General features: G+C 36.8%; 1 protein-coding gene across 1 annotated transcript; it reads right to left on the reverse strand.

The window, feature by feature from the left end:
- Window positions 1-9981: 9981 nt before the first annotated feature.
- LOC124898523 lies at window positions 9982-18663 on the reverse strand. The gene is made up of 4 exons (XM_047412161.1): window positions 18503-18663; window positions 15616-15774; window positions 12153-12336; window positions 9982-10545 (listed from the first exon to the last, which is right to left on the reverse strand). Exons 1-4 carry the CDS (start codon window positions 18661-18663, stop codon window positions 9982-9984), a joined length of 1068 nt encoding a protein of 355 aa, XP_047268117.1.
- Window positions 18664-22402: the final 3739 nt, after the last annotated feature.

The following is a 22402-nucleotide window of genomic DNA, read 5'->3' on the forward strand; positions in this document are numbered from 1 at the left end:
ATAGAATACAAGAAAGAGAAATGTTCCTAGATGCCTTGTAGCCTCTACCTTATGAGTATGACACGCTAAACACCCTTAAAATAGACTCTACTCAATATGGATTTGTGGACTCCCAATTGACCATGAACCTAGGGCTCTGATACCAATATGACATGACCCAAACTATGGCCTAGTCAGTTTGGGAGCCTCAAGACTAACGGGACCGGAGATGAACCCCAATACCCAATCATAACCTCCCAACACCCTATGTCGGATAAATTTCAAACAAATAATTAGATAAAATAATTAATACTCAAATACAATAATGGAGTTAATAACTGTAACGAACTAATAATAAAATCAAATATCCAACCAGTGTTGGCCTCAATACAAATACTAATGACAAGGCTAACATGAATATCGATACCACCTATGCCCAAATTAGTCACACAAACCTTCTAACCAAAAACAAAGTATATTTGATTTGGACGTGCCCCCGACCCATAGCCTAAACCAAAGTTCAAAAAATAACCAAAAGTATGAAATAATATTCATCACATGAAATGGAGTCTTACAGAGTATGGAAGCTCACCACTTTAGTCCAACACAAGTTATTCCTGAATCCAAGATCACTAAGCAGGAGGAGTAGTATGGCTGGTTCCTATATCGCATTGGGATACAGTGCTTGAAGATGGATTTGCGGGTGAACACTAGTATATACTTAAGAATAAGAATAAAATATAGCCATCTCTTAAAACTGAAGTAAATAACCATATGCAATCACATACATATATACATATATACACCATGACGAGAAAGAAAACTGATTTTATCATGTATTTAAAACTTTAAATTAGGTTGTGTAGCATAACCGTCCTAAAACGACCCACAAACTATATGGGTATAGTGTTACCCTTTGAATGGGCCCAGTGCGTGTAGCCACACAAACTAGAGATATCATAGGGTTAGGGGATTCCCATACACCCTTCGCCCTCTATGATACATATATACGATTATAAACTTAGGGGATTCTTGTGTACTCCACAAGTATATGGTTACCATGAATAACCCTTAAGTCGGTAAGTATGAGTTTCCAGTGTCCGTCCATTCGACTCACACCTTTATGGTTAGCTATCACAACCTGCCACTATTTCCCATTTAAAACCTTTAGCACATAACCAAACCACCAATTCCAGAGTTAATAAAGTTTTATCATCATACCGACAATAGCTTGCAAACAAAGTCATTAACAAAACCTTAGGGGATTCCCATGCACCCCACAAGTATTCCAATTAAACCAAGACATGGACACCAAGGCCTTTTTAATCTATTAAAACCAATTTATGTTTCATTACCATCTTATGCAATGCAATGTTTTCAATAAATGTCAAACTATTTGAGAAAAACATTCTCATAGTCATTTTAACAAATATGTTGAGGGCATAGAGTTTCCAAAACCAAAACTAAGAACAAATTACAAACTCCCATGAAACCACATGTTCAAACCAATATTATAACTTAAAAAACCACAAATAGAACATAGGAAAAAAATATCCAACTATTCATAACCGAAACCCCCAACATATATTTCAATTCCAACGCAAACCCACAATAATGCCATAAAACCCATTAAGTAAAACATGCTTTTAGTTTGAACTAACAATGAGGGAGGAGTAACATGCCTTAGGAACCAAAGAAGACAGAGAGAAACCACCCTTAAAAGCCCCAATCGATCACCTTGAAGAAAACCCTAGCCTTTCTTGAACCAAGAGCCTTGAGAGAGATTTGAGGGTGTTTTTAGTGTTTTCAATTAAGAATCCTAGGGTAAATAAATTCCCAAGAGTGATTTAAGTCGTGGGGTTAAAAGAGGTTAAGGGGAAATGTCCAGAATACCCCCAACTTAAACTGTAAAAATTACCATAGGATGGTACAACTCCCCCCAACTTATAAACACAACATATGAGTGGCACCCACCACTCGTACCCTAGACAAAATGTTGGCCATCACACACTGTCCACCATACAAATCCTCTTTCCTAAGCCGTACTCATATCATATGACTAGTACTCATAAATTGTATCTAAGAATCAAAGGGTTTGCACACTGGACAACATATGAATTGGCCTATACCACTCGTACTATTTTCGTACGACCCTTAGATGTCTATTCATACATTGGACAATAAACAACAAAAACCACACTGAGTAACATAGGACATCATACAACAAGTAAGCTTACAACAAGTAAGATTAAGTCGTATGATGTCTAGAGAGTTCAAAACTCAAAAATTTTCTAAGGATCAAAACCCAGAGTATTTCAAAATCCTTACTTCTCTTCTCTTAAACTACTAACGAAACATAAAACTGGGGTTCATAAGGGAAATATCCAAGCTTCAAACTCTGTATTTCTTTTAAATTCTTGTATATTTCATCCATTATCCTAACTTTCTTTTATATAAAGGCAAAGGTTTAATCATTATTCATGTGAATTAAATTATTGGATTTGAAATTTTGGTTAAGGGTTTTTAGTTGTTTACTATTAGAATGGTTTTTCCATCCTTTGAATATAACAATCATGTTTGATGAATAGTTTTTGGGATGCAATGAGCGCACTTTTATTTCAATTCGAAATGCAGAACATAGGTTTCCCCAATTTTTTGAACTTTGGCTTAATAATGGTAAAAACCTCAACCCACCTTCATGAACTTTGGTTTTAAATGTGGAATTCACATGGTTTAACTCATTTTTGAAACTATTACATTACATTAATGGACAAATGGATAAAAATAGACTGAAAGGCCTTGGTGGATATAGTTTTTGATTTTTAAAAGGAATCTTAGGAGTCAAATTGGTTAATTAGATGGGAATGGAATAATTGGATAAAATTGCAAGCATAATTGATATGACAATACCAAATGGTAAATACCATAATAAATAACTCCTAGGTTAACAGTTAGGATTATTTGCAAATATTTTAATTTGTACTTAAATGGGGTTGTGTAGCTTACCGTGAAGGTGGAGGTCCCATGGAAACTAATACTGGAAACCACGTTTTCCAGTGTGGTGGTTAATATGACTATATTCTTAGTTCACACATTATATTTTTGTGATGGCTAGAGCTTTGGCGTCTCTGCCCCTTCTTTGGATTTCCTCGATTTGTGCAACTAACATGCGTTGGGACACTTTCAGCATGGGGAGATAAACCCGTGGACAAAGCTATACAGTCCAGGTTAATGGTTTTAAACTCTCATGTTCATGACTTTTTACCTTATCCTGATATCTTATATATTTATATATATGAATGTGTGCATGTGGTTTTGGATAAATTTGGACATGGAATTATTTTATCACTTTTCCTAAGTTACATGCCAGTGCTTATCCCACTAATGGTCCTTGGATGCTACATCGTTTCATGATGTAGGATCCTAGGGTTCGTTTGTTAATCCTATGTTGTGTTAGGTTGTAGATATATTGGTTGAGTTGTTATGAAGTGGTGAGCCTCCATCACCCGAAAAGCTTTACCCTTTTAGTAGGTTTCTTTTCATATTTTGGAGACTGTCAGCTTTCTTTTGTCATGTTTGGGGGAATGACCCGACCTAATTCGGTAGTTTAGTAATTAGAGGCTTTTGTGGATAAGTGTGGGTGGGATATTTTTTGGTATTCTTGGAACCTTCATTTTGATTTATCTATCTTATTACTATTTGGTTATCTTTCGCTTTTTATGTTAATTATGCTCTATCAGTTAGGCTAAGGTGGTGGTCTCTAGCCCTCAGTGGGCTTGACATACTCATCAAAATAGTAAGATCAAGAAATTAAGAGTAACCCAGATGATAATCCAAAAAGCAAATACGATAAAGAATATCAAAGAGTAATCATGTTCTTTGCGTCAACCCCAGAACAAGAGTATTTAGCCACTCATGTTTGAATTAAACATAAAAAATAAGTAATTGATCATACCCCAAAATTAATCTTGAAGTAAAGAAGTTCAAAAGAATGTCTAAGAACCATAAAAGAGAGAATTTTATGCTTTTCTGCTGCTGGTATGCTTGAAAAAGTATTTGGGATTGTGATCACATGTTTCTTTTATACTTGGACAAAATTTGGTCAAATTTTGACTACCAACGCGATGCGTTGCTTATCGCATTCCAAGTACTGATGTATCGCATCGACTTTGCATCGATCTAATAGAATTATACTTCAAAAATTTGACAAAGTCAACAATCAGAACGAACAACGCAATGCGTAGACATTATGTCGTGCTACTAGAATTTCCTTATGAAAATTTAACCTAGTCACAAAATATGCAGACCGACGCAACGCGTCGACATCACTTCGCGTCATTGGAATTTCACCACAAATATTCAACCAAATCTCATGAATCTCCTTTTCAGCTGCTTCCTTTTATTCTTGCTCTAGCTCGTCTACATATGCTTTTGGACTCAATGAAAAATGTCTTCCACACCAACATAATTAAGTCCACACCATCAATCACCAATTGCTTCATAATATGCATCTAATTTTCATCCAAATCCATTAGAAATTTACCTTGTATCACTAATCATGTTAGTTAGCTTCGAAACACAATTTTTCTCAAATGTAATAGGATTAACACATTTTTTCTTTCAAAACAAGTCCAAAAATGGGTAGATATCAGTGTTTGGACATGTAAATACGCCCAAGATCATCGCCCCACACGTAAAACTTTATTTGTGATCAAACAATATCAAAAAACACAATCAATTAATCTTCCCATCACAACCTAAAAGTTATGCTAGCACTGGGCACTTACACTTTCTACCGATGACTTTTCGTCTCAAAACATGTTAACAATACTCTTTTACACATGAACCATTTGTTCCGAACCTCATCATCTCAATAGTGACATCCAATTTATTGTCAAACTTAATCAAAGCACTCAATTAAACAACAAATAAGTAATATGGAAGTTTATCCACATGTACCCTCACATCAATAAAGTTTTCCCATATCACTCACAATTTTTCAATATTTATCATGAGGGGAATAACAAAATTCGATCACTCACTATAAACAAAAAATAAATTTCATACATGATAGATAATGAACCATAAGCTTGCCCTTAGTGTAATACTCCACTAATAGTCAGATGTTGAAACGTAGGATCAATTAGGTCTTACATGGTTTTAATGTAGGCTAAAGGACGGGTTGGAACTATTTAGGAAATAGTGACTAATATTCCCTATGTGATTTAATACATCTCATTCTACATCAAAAATCACACTTTATCAAGTCAATTTCCACTTTATTACTTCCAAAAATCATTCACTTCATCCCAACTTTCATTAAGCCCTTAACAAAAACTATGGTAGGAGTATTTTTCTTTTACATCATAATTTGCTTCTCAACTCTTCTTCACACCTTTTTACTGTTAAGCATTCCTGTGATAGCCACCCTCAACTAAAGCTATTTGCCTTGGTTGAGGTGCACAATGTCCAAAATGGATCAGGGCCAAAACAGATTCATTGTAACAAAAACTGCGCTACAAAAACTGAAATTTCTTTCACATTTTGTACAACTCCTAACCATCACAATTTAACACACAATTAATTTTTTCCTTAGGGATTTACTTTACCTTTATCCCACTTCAATTTCACAACCCCTACTCATTTAATCATCTATACTAAAACGCTTAGGGGTTATTGATCAAATCAAGGTCTGTCAAGAAAAGGATTAGGCTACATATGAGTCTACCAAAGAAATTAGGCTGTTGGATCAACGGGGCTAACTAGGGATATGTATAAGGGAAGGTAAATAAAGTCTTTAAAATTCAGCTAACAAAGACATGCCTAAATCACTCCCTACATCCAACTTCCTTTATTTCTCTTTGTAAACACACTGGGAAGGTTCTAGACATTTCTATACATGTAGAATACAAAAAAACACTCTTACACTCATGATGCATGCTAGAAATCAAGTTGGATCCTTAAGGTTCCCAATCTTATTCTTTGACAAATTAAACATTAAGCCAATAAAATCACATTACACCTATTGAGATGTAACATCTAAAAATAACTCATTATTTTCCTTTTGTTTCAAAACAACTTCATTTATAGTCAAAAACAAATCTAGCCCAACACAAAGAATTTCTCAAAAATCGCAATCAGATTCTTATCACTTCTCAACTTCTATAGACTACCTCCCCTTAAGGCGGTCGTCAACCATCTATCATAGGAGAGAGAAATTAACTATGATTATTTATTTCAAATTGATAACGAGGGCAAAAATAAATAATTTAAACTATCATTTACCAAAGAGGACAAAAATAAATAAAAGAAAACACTTTAATACTAAAAGTAAACTGCGAAAATTGCCTTAGAGGGCAAATTGCAACAATCCAAACTTTAAACTTACTAACTATTATAGACCTAAATTTCTGAATAGCTAGAAAATCATCCAAACAAAATAGAAAAAATAAAATTGTTCTAACCAAAACATAAACAAAGGAAAGCGAAAGGAATAAGAAATTCCACCACCCCACACTTTAAATAAATCACCATCCAGTGTTACCAAATAAGTCTATGGTAAGGTGGCGTCGTACTCCTTGATCAGTCAAATAGCACTATCGCCATCATGTCATCATCAACATCCTCATTATCCCCATAATCATCACCTGTATCACCATCATTAGATTGTTCTTCCTTTTCTAACTCATCATCAGAATAGCGTAACCACCCCTTCTCATCCATAGGGACATCATCCTCAACTGGCTAATCAAAATTGGGGCCTATCTGTATTATGGTCTAGGCATGACGCTCGAGTGGTTCGTCCCACTCTACATCTTTAATATCCTTATGGGTGGATGAACATCCCCAATACTCAGCTGCAGCATCGTAAGCCCATACATTCGAGCGATTATCTCATCATTTCGAGCCTGATGCTCGGGCACAGTCAATATAGCACCATAAGGGGCAGGCCCCTTAGTTTGAGATAAATCCTGCAGTCTACGAATAAATGGTGGTCTATAATCAACATCCTCCTCAGGTACACCCTTCTGCCATAGAAACTTAGTCAATAACCCACCAAAAACATACCGATGACCACCCAAAAACCTAGCTTTCCTTATGGTGGAGAAGATAATTGCGCCGACATTCAACTTAATATCTACGCACATAAAGTCATAAATGAGACACACCCTGTTGCGCGTCACCTCTGTCATACACATCCATGGATGAGGCAAACATATATAATTCTATCTTGTAAGAGTGCTTCCTTATTCATGTAGGAAAAAGAAAATGAAACGTGAGTGCCACCCTCCTTATGACGAATCCACTAGGCAGTTGAACGAGTACCACATAAGAGATGACAAATATCTTTGTATGGTTGCTGAATATTCAGTCTTTTTAATGGCTTAGCATCCACTAAAGGCATACCTAGTAGTTCGTTCAAAGTGTTGGCAATAAAAGTAACCACCCGACCCCTTATCTAAACTTTAGCATCCTTGTTTTACGGCTTCTAATTAGCATAAAAATCCCACACAAGAATCAGATTGATATTAGATGGCCGTTCGAATAAGAAGGTCATGTGTAGTGCCTTAATTCGGTGCACCATACTTGGGTACTCCTACAGAAAGCTGACACTGTCAATGAACTGGTCCACCGAATACTTAGACTCCTTGTGTTGGGAATACCATTTCTTCCCTGCATCCACAACTACTTTTGTGCCATACCTTCAGGATTAACCCTTTGGAATAGGTGGGGCTGGGGGTAGATGGTCAGCATGTCTACTTCTTTTTCGTTCGGATTCAGAAAAACTGCTCACATTCATTCCTTTACTCTTTTGTTGCCGACTAGACATTGTACCTGTTAATTACAATAGTCAGCAAATACATCAACCACACACCTTGGGTGAAATAACAAATACTAAGTGTGAAATCCACCCCACAATTAGTTGTTAGCACAGGTACACAAGTAAGTGAATCAGGGTACTCAGACTTCCCCTTTTCAGCATACAATCACCATAGTCAATCCGCCAATATCAAACAAAAATGCATCTCATAGAAGTGGAAATTCAAAGACTTATCATAATAACTTAACAGATTAACAACTTTATTACCACTTTATTGACCCTAGTATATTTAGCATGTCAAACATAGGCACATATATATTTCACACCAATCAATTTTCTATAGCTATCACTAAGATCGTGTTCGTACTTCTTTCAAACGGCTTCAAATTACTTTCCAAAAAATCCACACTTAAATTTGATGTCTAATTTTACCGGTCTCGATACAATTGTTCACCTATTATCGTATTATATCAAGTATTCAAAAAATTTTAGTGCCATAACACAACCTCAAATTCTATCACATGGGCATATGATATGCCAAAGAGATTCTAATAGAAGAAATCAATTTTATTCACCCAAATAAGCCGATAACTTCTACTTAATCAAAGTACATATTTATTAAACATTTAACTCCCATGAATAAAGATCTTTAAAACTCACATACGTAAATTTATTAACCAAGAAACTCATGTTATCAGCTAGTACATTCGAGAACATCAAAAGTTGAGGACTTACCTTAATCTTGGTTAAGAGGATGAAGATGAAACTTGTAAATTTACTAATTTGGAACACACTTAAAGAAATTTAGTAATGGAGTTAAATAAAATTAGGGCGGCAGCTAGGGTTTTAGGAAGATGGTGGGTGAGGGGAGATTGGTATATATATAGAGGAGGGAAATTAGGGATCAGTTTAGGGTTAAATTCACCCTGCAAGGGGCAAGCGATGTGACATATCAACAATCGCGTTGATGCGAATGATGAGATGCGTCATGTTCGCATCGTTACACTTGAATTAGCATATAAATATTTTCTAAGTGTAAGTTGAGTGACCAATGATGTGACACAATGGATATCGTGTTGACAAAACTGATACGATGCATCGAGTTCATGTCATGCCACTGGAAATTGCCTGAAATTTTTTTCTAGGTATGGGCAAAGGCTTAGCAACGCAACGCATCAAGTTAGCATTGGTCCACTAGAAATTATATCTGAAAAATTTTCTAATGCAAAATTTTCCACTTTGGGGGAATCTTTTATTCCCCCTTAACTTTTTCACCATCTTAACATTTATCTAACTTACTCAAAGACCATAGTTCACCCCTTTCTCATCTTTCTCATCTCCATCGAATTCCTTCACTAAATTTCTCATTCCTGTACGTCAACAAAAACAACAAACTACGTAAGAAAAAGTGGATTGCCTCCTGCCAAGCGCCTTAGTTTTGGTCGTGGCACGACTCATTTTTTTGTATTTTTGCTATGTTTTTCTTTCCTAACAACTAAAAAAAATGGAACTACTTTTATTACATTATATTTATGGGTTGCCTTCCACACAGGGCCTTATTTTATGTCGTGGCATGACTCAATTCAGCCTCACTCAACTGTCAAGGTGATGGACACATTGTGTTTATCTTTATGATTTGCCCAATAATGCTCTACACGTTGTTCGTTCACCAAAAATATTTCAGTCTTCTCTTTATTCCATAGTTCAACAGCTCCATGAGTCGTCATTTGCACTACCTCAAATGGCCCAGACCACTTTCATTATAACATACCAGGAAACAACTTTAACCTTGAGTTGAACAACATAATAAGTTGTTCGAGTTCAAATACTCTATCAAGAATTTGCTTGTCATGTCACCTTTTATTCTTATTTCTGTATAGTTTGGCATTCTCGTAACTGTGGAGATGAAATTCATTTAGTTCAGTAAGCTATAACAATCTCTTTTCTCCCGCGGTCTTTATATCAAGATTCAGCTTCTTCACAGACCAATAAGCTTGATGTTCTATCTCTACAGGAAAATGGCAAGATTTACCATAAACCAAGAAATATGGGGAGGTTCCTATCGGCATCTTATAAGCTGTCTTGTATGCCCACAATGCATCATCTAGCTTTTTGGCCCAATCCTTTAATTGCCCATTGAGGGTCTTCTACAGTTTTTGCTTTATCTCCTGGTTGGAGACCTAAACTTGTCCACTCATTTGTGGATGATACGCAGCAGCCACCTTGTGCCTAACACCATATTTAGCCAAAATATTCTTAAACCAAGTGTTAATAAATTGCGTTTCTCCATCACTGATTAGAGCTCCAGGAGTTCTAAATTGGGAAAATATTTGCTTTTTCATGAACTTTAGTACTACTCTCGTATCACTAGTAGGACAAGTTGTAGCTTTTGCCCATTTAGATACATAATCAACTGCCACTAGAATGTACAAGTTGTCATTGGATGGTGGGAATGGTCCCATAAAATTAATTCCCCAAACATCAAATACTTCAACTTCAAGAATATTATTTAGGGGCATCTCATGATACCTTGAAATCGTACCTAACCTCTGGTATTGATCACAGCTCTTCACGAATGCCTCTGCATCTCGAAACAAGGTAGTCCAAAAGAAACTGGATAGCAAAACTTTCCTGGCTGTTCTTTCACCCCCATGATGGCCACCATAAGGAGATGAATGACACTTTTGTAACAGTTGTGTGAATTTAGCTTGTAAAACATATCTACGTATAATTCCATCAAAACCCTGCTTGAACAGATATGGCTCATCCCATATGTACGCATGAGAATCATAGAGCAATTTCTTTCTTTATTGAATAGTATCTTAAGAAGGGTAAAAGCCACTACCCAACAAATTCACAATATTCGCATACCAAGGAACTTCACATAGATCTATAGACAATAAGTTTTCACCCAAGAACTCTTCTCAAATTCAGAGAAAGTAATCAACCATATGATCATGATTCTCCAACCTTGATAAATGGTTTGCAACTTGATTTTCTGCTCCCTTTCGATCACGAACCTCTAGGTCAAATTCTTGCAGTAACAGAATCCACTTGATTAATTATGGCTTTGCATCCTTTTTATTGAATAAATATTTAATGGCAACATATACTGTATGAACAATAACTTTGGTTCCCTCCAAATATGCTCTAAATTTATCGAATGCATAAACCACCGCTAACATCTCCTTTTCAGTGACTGTATAATTCATTTGGTCTTTATTTAAGACCTTACTAGCATAATAAATAGAGTGAAATATGTATTTTATCTTCCCCAACACTGCTCTAACCACCATGTCACTGGCATCACACATTAATTCAAATGGCAACTCCCAATCTGGAGAAATCAAAACAGGAGCTTCTATTAGCTTCTTTTTTAGCTTCTCAAAGGCTTCTTGACAATATGACCTAAAATTAAACTTGGCCTCTTTTTCTAAAAATTTAGACATTAGGCTTGTAATCTTTGAAAAATCCTGAATAAAATACCTATAGAACCCTACATGCCCAAAAAACATCGCACTCCCTTGACTGTTACTGGATGTGGCAGCTTTTCACTCAATTGAATTTCAACTCTATCTACTTCCAGTCCTTTACATGACACTTTATGTCCAAGGACTATTCCTTCCATCACCAAAAGGTGGCACTTTTCCTAGTTCAACACCAAATTTGTCTCTTCATATCGAGCTAGGACTCGATCTAAATTCTGCAAGCATTCATCAAAAGAATTATCATAAACAGATAAATCACCCATAAATACCTCGACAAATTCTTCAACCATATCTAGAATATTGCCATCATGCATTTGTAAAACATTATAGGTGTATTGCAGAGGCCAAAAGGCATGTGTTTGAATGCATAAGTGCCATATGGACATGTAAAAGTCATCTTCTCTTGATCCTCTGGTGCAATGGTGATATAATTATATCCCTAGTAACCCTTAAGAAAATAATAATACTCTTGCCCAACCAACCTATCCAACATCTGATCTATGAACGGAATAGGATAGTAGTCCTTACTTGTGGTTATATTTAGTATCCGTTAATCAATACATATTATCCATGCAATCACCATGAGAGTGGGAATTAGCTCATTTGCTTCATTAGTAACTACGATCATCCCACTTTTCTTAGGGACGCAATGTTTTGGGCTTACCCATTTACTGTCTGAAATTGGATAAACAATTCCATTGTCGAGCTACTTAATGACCTTTTTTTTGCACCACATCTTTCATCACTGGATTTAACCTACATTGTTGCTGCACCCTTGGTTTGAAACCTTCTTCTATATGTATTTTGTGCATGAAAAAATCTGGATTTATTCTTGTAACGTCAGATATCTGTGACCTAATTACCTTTTTTCTTATTTTCAGGACTTTCATTGCTTCCTTTATTTGCATATCAGATAAGCCTGCAGACAAAATAACAGGCAAGGTATCATTGTCACCAAGGTAAACACATTTAAAGTTAGGAGGAAGAACCTTAAGCTCCAATTTTGGAGCTTCATCAATTGAAGCTTTGGGAGATAGCCCATATGGCCTATTTAAAGTCTCAAAAGGCAACTTTTTTATATCAATAACCACTGAATTCATGACTTGAATTAACGCCAATGCCCCCACATCTTCATAAAGATCACGACCCACCAAGGCTCACTCTAATGGATCATCTAACAATAAAAACCTCTAATTAGACTCAAGATCTATAACTGACATAACAGACAACTCCTCATATATAGCTGGCAATTTTAGTGCCTTGTACACATAAAAAAACTCTACTTTGTTATGCGCTCTCATTGTCATCTTCCCTGCTCCTACACCAATTATTACTGTTCTATGGCTAAGAAGGGCTATCTCAAAATAAATGGAACAACCGGACTAGCTTCAAATTCAAGAATCACATAGTCCATTGGTGATACCACTTCAACTAAGACATCTTCAATAATTCCATCCGACCTAGCAAGGTACCTATCTGCCAACTGTAAAAACAATAGTAGTGTGTTTGGGACTCCCAAGACTCATCTTTCGGTACCTAGATGTGGGCATAATATTTATGCTAGCTCTTGTGTCACACAATCGAAAAGCACTGATGGTTTTCCCAATAGTGATCTGTAAAGTAAAAGTACCTGGATCCTTTAGCTTCGTGGGTAGTTTGTTTTGTATCTTGGATGTGCACTCCTCAGTAAGTGCAACTGTAGCATACTCTATCAGTCAGTTCTTGTTCATTGATATGCCTAAATTATAACTTTCTTACAAAAGTATAAGCGGTCGCTTACAAATATAGAACCCAACTGGGATGGGTGTTGAATCCTACAGGGAATACTGTGTTCACTAAGTATTGTGACTGTTATTAGATTGTTGATCTAAGGTTCCAGAGTAAAAAGGTATTTTTTGATATGTTAATAATATTCTTTGATTCTTGTATCACACAGCGGTCCAGCAAATGAGAGTTAATGCAAGTGTAATTTCAATGAAAATAAGTTAACTAGAGTTATGGTCACCAAGATGTTCAAACAGTTAGGGTTGTAAACTTGTGCTTGAATTCTAACTTATAATTTCAATTGTAAGAAGTATTGAATTCTAAGAATTACCCACTTATTTCTCAACCTAATAGGTATTTTACTCTTTTCTTCTTTCAATCTTAAAGAATCCATGTATCATTCAATACAACACTCGTGAGGGTTGATCCTGATAGGGCATTAACCCTTGACCCAAAGAGTAAAGGTATGGATTTCATGTGAATCACCTCTTTTCCCAGCATCTACTTTCTTGTCAAACAAGTGGTGTTCATGGGCTCACTTCTCAAGTTTGCAACCAAGAGATGTCAGAATAATGAAGAGAGATCCGTGAAATTTAGATAGATGTTAGAAATTAAATGGATTCTCAACCCTAAATAGCTCTCTACATTAATGCTCCTTTAACCCCAGTTATGAGAGTTTAGCTACTCATCTCCACATAAGATATCAAAGATATATTGATGTTCATAAATGACTTCAAGAGAGTGCTTACAAATGTTACAATATTATTCTTCTCAATCTTTAATGAAAAACATAGAGAATAATGATAAAATCTTAATTTCTAGCTTCAAATATCAATGAAAAGTGTTACACAACAGTCAATAAAGAAGAAACTATAAAACTACTGTCAAAAGATGTAGAATAAAATACAATACTTTGTGTTTATATGATTCTAGAACTGGGGTTTTAAAATTTAAACTCGAAGTAGCCGTTTTACGTTCGACGGATGGATTATTGTGGCTGCCATTTCAGTTCTGCTGTATCTGCCTGAGCCTATCTAAACTCCACCATGAACTTGGCGAAATTCGAAATGGACACTATCCAATTAAAAGCAGTTGGGTCGGATAAGAATAAACTATTCAACACTTTTAATCAATTCGATTCGACCCACTAAATTAGGGTTAAGTGCGATGGTTCAAGAGACGGTCCATCGCATGTGTGATGGTATGTCGAGCGACCCATTGCCCTTTTCGTTACACTCACCTTGCAGGTCATTAGTGACGGTTGGGCCGACTATCCACCAAGCTTGGAACGATCTATCAATCAACCCGTCATTGATTTTCTAGTATCCTAGTTTTTGGAATTTGCTACGATGTTTGCCACGATGGCCTGTAGAGTCTTTGATGGTCCATTAGATAATTTGTTGGTCTCTTTAAACTCTTTCATCTTCTGTTTTCCTGCACTGTGATAACTGCACACTTACACAAACCCCTCAGCTTGAAAAAACAACTAAATAACCTAAACTAATATTTTACAACACACAATGTGGGTTGTCTCCCACTAGCGCATGATTTATTGTCGTGACACAACTCAGTTATCTTGATTACTCAGACTTCATCGAGATAGATTGATGCAATTCTCTTCATCGAGTCTGTTAGACCGATACATAGTTTTAAATGCTGGCCATCAACCTTGAAAACACTTCTGTCTTCATTTGCGAGTTCCACTACTCCAAATAAGTAGACTTGGTTAACTCTAAATGGGTCAGACCATTTGGACTTAAGCTTTCCTGGAAAAAGCTTGAGTTGGTAGTTGAAGAGTAGCAAGAAGTCACCTTTCTAAAAATCCCGCTTTTTAATTCTACGGTCATGGTACTTCTTCATTCTTTCCTTGTATAGATCAGCTCGATCATAAGCTCCAATATGGAACTCGTCCATCTCATTCAGCTGTCCCAGTCTCATATTCGCTACCTCATTCCAATTCAAGTTAAGCCACTTCAATACCCACAACTCTTTATGCTCTAGCTCAATCGGCTAATGACACACCTTGCCATAAACTAATAGGTATGGCGACATTCCAATTAGTGTCTAAAATTCCATTTGATATGCACATAACGTATCGTCTAGCTTCCTAGATCAATCCTTCCTGCTAGCATGTACAGTCTTTGAAAGAATAGCTTTGATTTCCTGATTAGATATTTCTATCTGCCCACTGGTTTATGGGTGGTATGGTGTAGCCACTTTATGCTGCTTAACTCCGTATTTTGCCAAGATAGCTCTGAACATCTTATTGGAAAAGTGTGATCCTCTACCGCTGAAGATGGTACGTGGTACCCCAAAGTAAGAGAAGATGTTTTTCCTCAAGAATGCAATAACTCTCTTCCCTTTATTATCTGCTAGAGCCACTGCCTCATCCCATTTTGACACGTTGTCAACAACCACTAATATGTACTTCATCCCAAATAATCTCGCGAAGGGCCCCATGAAATCAATGCCCAGACATCAAATAATTCTACCTCCAACATTTTAGACATTGGCATCTCATTATGCTTTGAGATGGACCCTTGCCTTTGAAATTAGTCATACCTCTTCACGAACTCGTAGGCATCTTTGAACAAAGAGGGCCAATAGTAGACACTCTGAAGCACTTTCCTTGCAGTCCGATCACCTGCATGGTGACCTCCAACTGGGGAAGCATGACTCTCTTCAAGTATACTCAACATATCAACTTCTAGAACACACCATCTAATAATACCATCCACACATAGCCAAAAAAGATGCAGCTCATTCCAGAAGTAATGGGTCACATAATGGAGAAACTTTTTCCTTTGATGAAAGGAAAGATTCTATGGTATGACCTCGCTCACCATATAATTTGCGAAATCAGCATACCAAGGTATTTTGTCCATAGCAACAACCAAGATTTCCTCATCTGTAAATGCATCATTGATCTTAAATTTATCTCTAGCTGCATGCTTGCCTTCCAGCCTAGACAGATGATCCTCCACTTGATTTTTACAACCCTTTCTATCCTTAACTTCAAAGTCAAATTCTTGAAGTAGCAGTATCCATCTGATCAACCTTGGTTTTGCATCCTTTTTGATCATTAAATATCTCAAGGTTGCATGGATGGTGTAGACCACCACCTTGGTTCCTAGAAAGTAAGTTCAGAACTTCTCAAATGCATAGACTACTGCAAGAAGTTCCTGTTCTGTGATGGTGTAGTTCTTTTGAGCAATATTCAGAGCTTTGCTGGCAAAATAGATTGGATGAAACAATTTGTCTTTCTTTTGTCTCAGCACAGCTCCAAGGGCAACACCGCTTGCATCACACATGATCTCAAATGGTTTTGACCAATACGGTTCATGAATAATAGAAGCATCAACCAGCTTCCCTTTAAGGAATTCAAATGCCTTCAAGCAATCATCATCAAAGGAGAATTTGCCTTTATTCTCAAAAAGTTTTCAAAGGGTATTTGCAATCTTTAAGAAGTCCTTTATAAACCTCCTATAGAAGCCAGCATGACCAAGAAAACTAAGCACACCCTTCACTGAAATAGCAGGTGGAAGATTTTCTATAACCTTAAATTTAGCTTAATCAACATCAATCCCCTTTGATAAAATTTTGTGTTTGAAAATAATGCCCTCCTTTACCATGAAGTGGCATTTCTCCCAATTAAGCACAATATTGAACTCCTCACACCGCTGCAAGGTCCTACTCAGATTTACCAAACATAGCTCAAACAAATCTCCTACCATAAAAAAATTATCCATAAATACCTCCAAGGTGTCTTCAACCATATCTGAGAAAGTAGACATCATGCACCATTGAAAGGTAGTGGGTGCATTACACAATCCAAATAACATCCTGTTAAATGCAAAAGTACCATATGGGATAGTGAATGTCATTTTATCCTGATTCTTCGAGGCTATAGAAATGTAATTGTAACCAGAATAACCATCCAAGAAACTATACCAACCTCTTCCCACCAACTGATCAAGCATTTGATCCATGAAAGGCACTGGGAAGTGGTCCTTCAATGTCAACGAGTTGAGGTTTCTATAATCCATACACACCTTCCATCCGGTAATAGGCCTGAGTGGAATCAACACGTTCTTCTTGTTAGACATCAGTGTACCCCCTTTTTTAGGCATGCACTAAACAGGACTTACCTACTTACTATCTGAGATAGGGTATACCACTACTGCATCTAGCCACTTGATGATTTCTTTATTCACCACCTCTTGCATTAGTGTGTTTAGATGATGCTGATGCTCAATAGTCGAGACACAATTCTTCTCTAGATGGATTTTATGTGTGTATATACCAGGAGGAATACCGGTAATGTCTGCAATCGTCCAACCAATAGCCCTCTTATATCTAATAAGAATAGACATAAGGGCTTCCATCTGTTGTTCACCTAAGTCAGCTGTAATAATAACAACTAGTGTATTTCCGCTGCCCAGTAGCACATACCTCAAATAATCGGGCAATTTTTTAAGCTCCAAAGTAGTTGGCTCTTTAATAGATGGCTTGGATGGTGGATTTGGATGATTTTTCAAGTCCAAATCCAGCTTCTTGGGTGCATAAGAATAAGAACCCATGCCTATCAAGGCACATACAGTCTCCTCATAATCCTCAATACCATCTTGATCAAAATTCATTAATACAACAAATAAAGTCTCCAGAACAAATTTTTCCTCTATAGGTACTTTCTACTACTCCTCATAATAACATCCACAATTGAAAATACGCTCATATCTTTGTGCTATTTGAAGGACTGGCATACATCGAATCAAAATACTTTATCATTCCGCCTGAATAGTAGCTTATTTGACTTTAGATCAGTAAGTACACTCCCAGTTATGAGGAAAGGTCTACCAAAGATTATGGGCACCTTAAAGTCCACCTCACAATTGAGAATAAAAAAATCAGTAGGAAATATGAAATTGGCCAGCTTAACTAATACATCATATAGAATCCCTATGGGTGACTTTATGGACCTGTCTTCCATAACTAATCTCATGTTCATAGGAGTAGGATCCCCCAACCCCAGTTTCTTATATATAGCAAACGACATCAAGTTTATACTGGCTCCCAAATCACATAGAGCTATTGTGAAATCAAGAGGCCCAATAATACACGAGATAGTAAATGCTCTCGGGTCTTTCTTCTTTTGCACCAATGACCTTGTGGAAATAGCACCACAATGATAGAGATTGTCCACCATCTCATTAGTAACTATCCGCTATTTTATAAGAATCATGAACTTTACGTACCCGGGCATTTGCTCTAATGCCTCCACCAATGGCAAATTGATTGTCAACTGCTTAAGAATGGTCATAAAATTGCCAAACTTTGTATGATTAGCCTTCTTTTTGAACCGATGGGGAAATAAAGGAGGTGGTTGTTGGAGATAGTAACCACCACTTCAGTCTCCTTTCCTTTGCTCTTCTCTAACTTATCACCCTACCGATGCTTGGATGGTGTATTATCAATAACTTTCTCTAGTTTCTTAGACTCCACTGGATAACTTTCTTCATGCTCAATATTTTCTTCAGTTACGTCTTCAATCCCAGCGCTGCCCACTGATGGGCCTGGTAATACTTTACCACTTCGTGTGGTAATAGCCATCTAGGAGCCATTATTTAAGGGTTTTGAACTGTATCACTTGGCAGAGTTCCGCTCTTTTTCTAATTCAATGTTGCTGAAAATTAGCTCATTTGCTTCTCCAATTGTTTCATAGAGGTAGAGTGTGAGTTTACCAATTGACTCATGGAAGACAAATTACTCTTCATAGTAGTCATCCAGAGTTGGTAGTCTCAACTCCCTTTAATAATTTCTCCATCATGTCCTCCATGGACATCTTTCTATATCTAGTTACAGTATAATCTCTGCTTCTAGGAGGTACATATAGTCCACCCCTATCATTTTTACTCTTCCAGTACCCTTGATCTCTATCTTTGTAACCAACTTTATGGTAATAGTTCCCACCTTGATTTCCTTGGCTATTGCCTCGGATACCCCCTAATTAGTTAGATAGTTTGCCTCTTCTTTTGAATCAGGATTAGTTCTCTTCCCTAAGATACAATAGCTTTCACCTTCTCCATTTTTCTAGAAAATAGATGCTTAGTCAGCAAATCCATCTATGTCTTTAAATATGGCATATCCTTGTCACGTTCTTCCTATTTCTTGCGTTACTCTACAGTCATACTACCAAACACAGTAGGGCTTGCTGCCATAGAATCCCTGGTATGCCAAGCTCTACTCTATTTTGTCATTCGATCAAGCATTTCCAAAGCCTATGGAAAAGTAACGTCAACAAACGACCCTCCTGCAGCATTATCCACGACTTGCTTCGTAATAGAGTTCAAAGCCCTACAAAAAGTCTCTATCAAATGAATATCAATAATGTTATGGTTCGAGCATTACATCATCTTATTTTTAAACCTCCTCCAAGTCTCATAAAGAGCTTTAGTGGGAAGCTATCGGAAGTTACTGATTTCATCCCTCAACTGTACCCTTCTGGAGGGTGGAAAGAACCATTCTATAAAAGCCTCTTTCAGCTGCCTCTAGTTGATTATAGAGTTGGGAGTCAGTTCATTTATCCATAGTGTTGCCTCCCTGGACAGACACAATGGAAGTAAATGCAGGTATATAGCATTCTGACCCAATCTTGGATTATCAAAAGACATGCAAATGGTGATAAATTAGGAATACGACGCTCAGACTGAGTAGCTACCAATTATGCTAACATGTGAATAGACTGACGAAACTCAACATTTGTGAATTTAGCCTGAGGAGTTTGAGATGGACTAGAGGGAATTGGTGGAACTCCAGAACAATTCAGAACTGGACTACTAGATCGGGTATGGATACCATAAGAAGCGCGTATCCCATCAACATTGTCCCCAATTAGAATAGAGGAGTTTTTATGAACTTTAGATCATCAAGGCATGATTTGAAAAAGTGAACAAATGGGAATTAGAAAAGAATTCAGGACTTAGACTCCACATTTTAAAAATAGAATACAGGAAAGTGAAACATTCCTAGATACCTTGTAGCCTCTCCCTTATGAGTGTGGCGTGCTAAACACCCTTAAAATAGACTCTACTCGATATGGATTTGTGGACTCCCAATTGACCATGAACTTAGGGCTCTGATACCAATATGACATGACACGAATTAGGGTCTAGTCAGTTCTGGTGCCTCAAGTCTAACGGGACCGGAGACCACCACCAATACCCAACCATAACCGCCCAACACCCTATTTCAGATAAATTTTAAATAAATAATAAGATAAAACAATTAATACTCAAAGAATAGAGTCAATAACCGTAACGAACCAATAATACAATTAAATATCCAACCAATGTCAGCCTCAATACCAATACTAATGCCAAGGCTGACATGAATATCGATACCGCCTATGCCCATATTAGTCACACAAAGCCTCTAATCAAAAACAAAGAATATTTGATTTGGATATGCCCCCGACCCATAGCCAAAACCAAAGTTCAAGAAATAACCAAAAGTATGAAATAATATTCATAACATGAAATGGAGTCTTACAGAGTATGGAAGCTCACCACTTTAGTCCAACACAAGTTATTCCCGAACCCAAGATCACTAAGCAGGAGGAGTAGTATGGCTGGTTCCTATATCGCATCGGGATACATTGCTCGAAGATGGCTTTGCGGGTGAACACTAGTATATACTCAAGAATAAGGATAAAATATAACCATCATTTAAAACTTAAATAAATAACCATATGCAATCACATACATATATACATATAAATACAATAACGAGAAAGAAAACTGAGTTTAGCATGTATTTAAAACTTTAAATTGGGTTGTATAGCTTTACCGTCCTAAAATTACCCACAGGCTATATCGGTATAATGTTACCATCTGAATGGGGCCCAGTGCGTGTAGCCATACGAACTAGAGATATCATAGGGTTAGGGGATTCCCATACACCCTTCTCCCTCTATGATACATATATACGATTATAAACTTAGGGGATTCTTGTGTACTCCACAAGTATATGGTTACCATGAATAACCCTTAAGTCGGTAAGTATGAGTTTCCAGTGTCCGTCCATTCGACTCACACCTTTATGGTTAGCTATCACAACCTGCCACTATTTCCCATTTAAAACCTTTAGCACATAACCAAACCACCAATTCCAGAGTTAATAAAGTTTTATCATCATACCGACAATAGCTTGCAAACAAAGTCATTAACAAAACCTTAGGGGATTCCCATGCACCCCACAAGTATTCCAATTAAACCAAGACATGGACACCAAGGCCTTTTTAATCTATTAAAACCAATTTATGTTTCATTACCATCTTATGCAATGCAATGTTTTCAATAAATGTCAAACTATTTGAGAAAAACATTCTCATAGTCATTTTAACAAATATGTTGAGGGCATAGAGTTTCCAAAACCAAAACTAAGAACAAATTACCCACTCCCATGAAACCACATGTTCAAACCAACATTATAACTTAAAAAACCACAAATAGAACATAAGAATAAAATATCCAACTATTCATAACCGAAACGCCCAACATATATTTCAATTCCAACACAAACCCACAATTATGCCATAAAAGCCATTAAGTAAAACATGCTTTTAGTTTGAACTAACAATGAGGGAGGATTAACATGCCTTAGAAGCCAAAGAAAACAGAGAGAACCACCCTTAAAAGCCCCAATTGATCACCTTGAAGAAAACCCTAGCCTTTCTTAAACTAAGAGCCTTGAGAGAGATTTGGGAGTGTTTTTAGTGTTTTTAATTGAGAATCCTAGGGTAAATAAATTCCCAAGAGTGATTTAAGTCATGGGTTTAAAAGAGTTTAAGAGGGGAAATGTCTAGAATACCCCTAACTTAAACTATAAAAATCACCATAGGACGGTACAACAATCCCCAACTCGTACTCACAACATACGAGTGGTACCTACCACTCGTACCCCAGGCAGAATATTGGACATCACACACTATCCACCATACGAATCCTCTTGCCTAAGCCATACCTATATCATATGACTAGTACTCATAAATCCTATCTAAGATAGGATCAAAGGGGTTGGACACTGGACAACATACGAATTGGCCTATACCACTCATACCATCTTTGTATGACCCTTAGATGTCCATTCATACCTTGGACAGTAAACAACAAAAGCCACACTGAGTAACATAGGACATCATACAACAAGTAAGCTTAAGTAAGCTTACAACAAGTAAGCTTAAGTCGTATGATGTCCAAAGAGTTCAAAACTCAAAAATTTTCTAAGGATCAAAACCCTGAGTATTTTAAAATCCTTACTTCTCTTCTCTCAAACTACTAAAGAAATAGAA

Source organism: Capsicum annuum, chromosome 5 (assembly GCF_002878395.1).
Source record: "Capsicum annuum cultivar UCD-10X-F1 chromosome 5, UCD10Xv1.1, whole genome shotgun sequence".
Lineage (NCBI taxonomy): Eukaryota > Viridiplantae > Streptophyta > Magnoliopsida > Solanales > Solanaceae > Capsicum > Capsicum annuum.

Bases quoted from the DNA above. Each gene is read 5' to 3' on its own strand.
- LOC124898523 (XM_047412161.1), bottom strand. From the start codon at position 18,663: ATGGCTATTACCACACGAAGTGGTAAAGTATTACCAGGCCCATCAGTG. The intron at 15,775-18,502 runs GTAGGGTGATAA...TGGTATTATTAG, and splicing joins AATACACCATCCAAGCATCG to ATGGTGTGTTCTAGAAGTTG. The intron at 12,337-15,615 runs GTATGACTAATT...GACTTTAAATAG, and splicing joins GCCTACGAGTTCGTGAAGAG to GCCATATGGGCTATCTCCCA.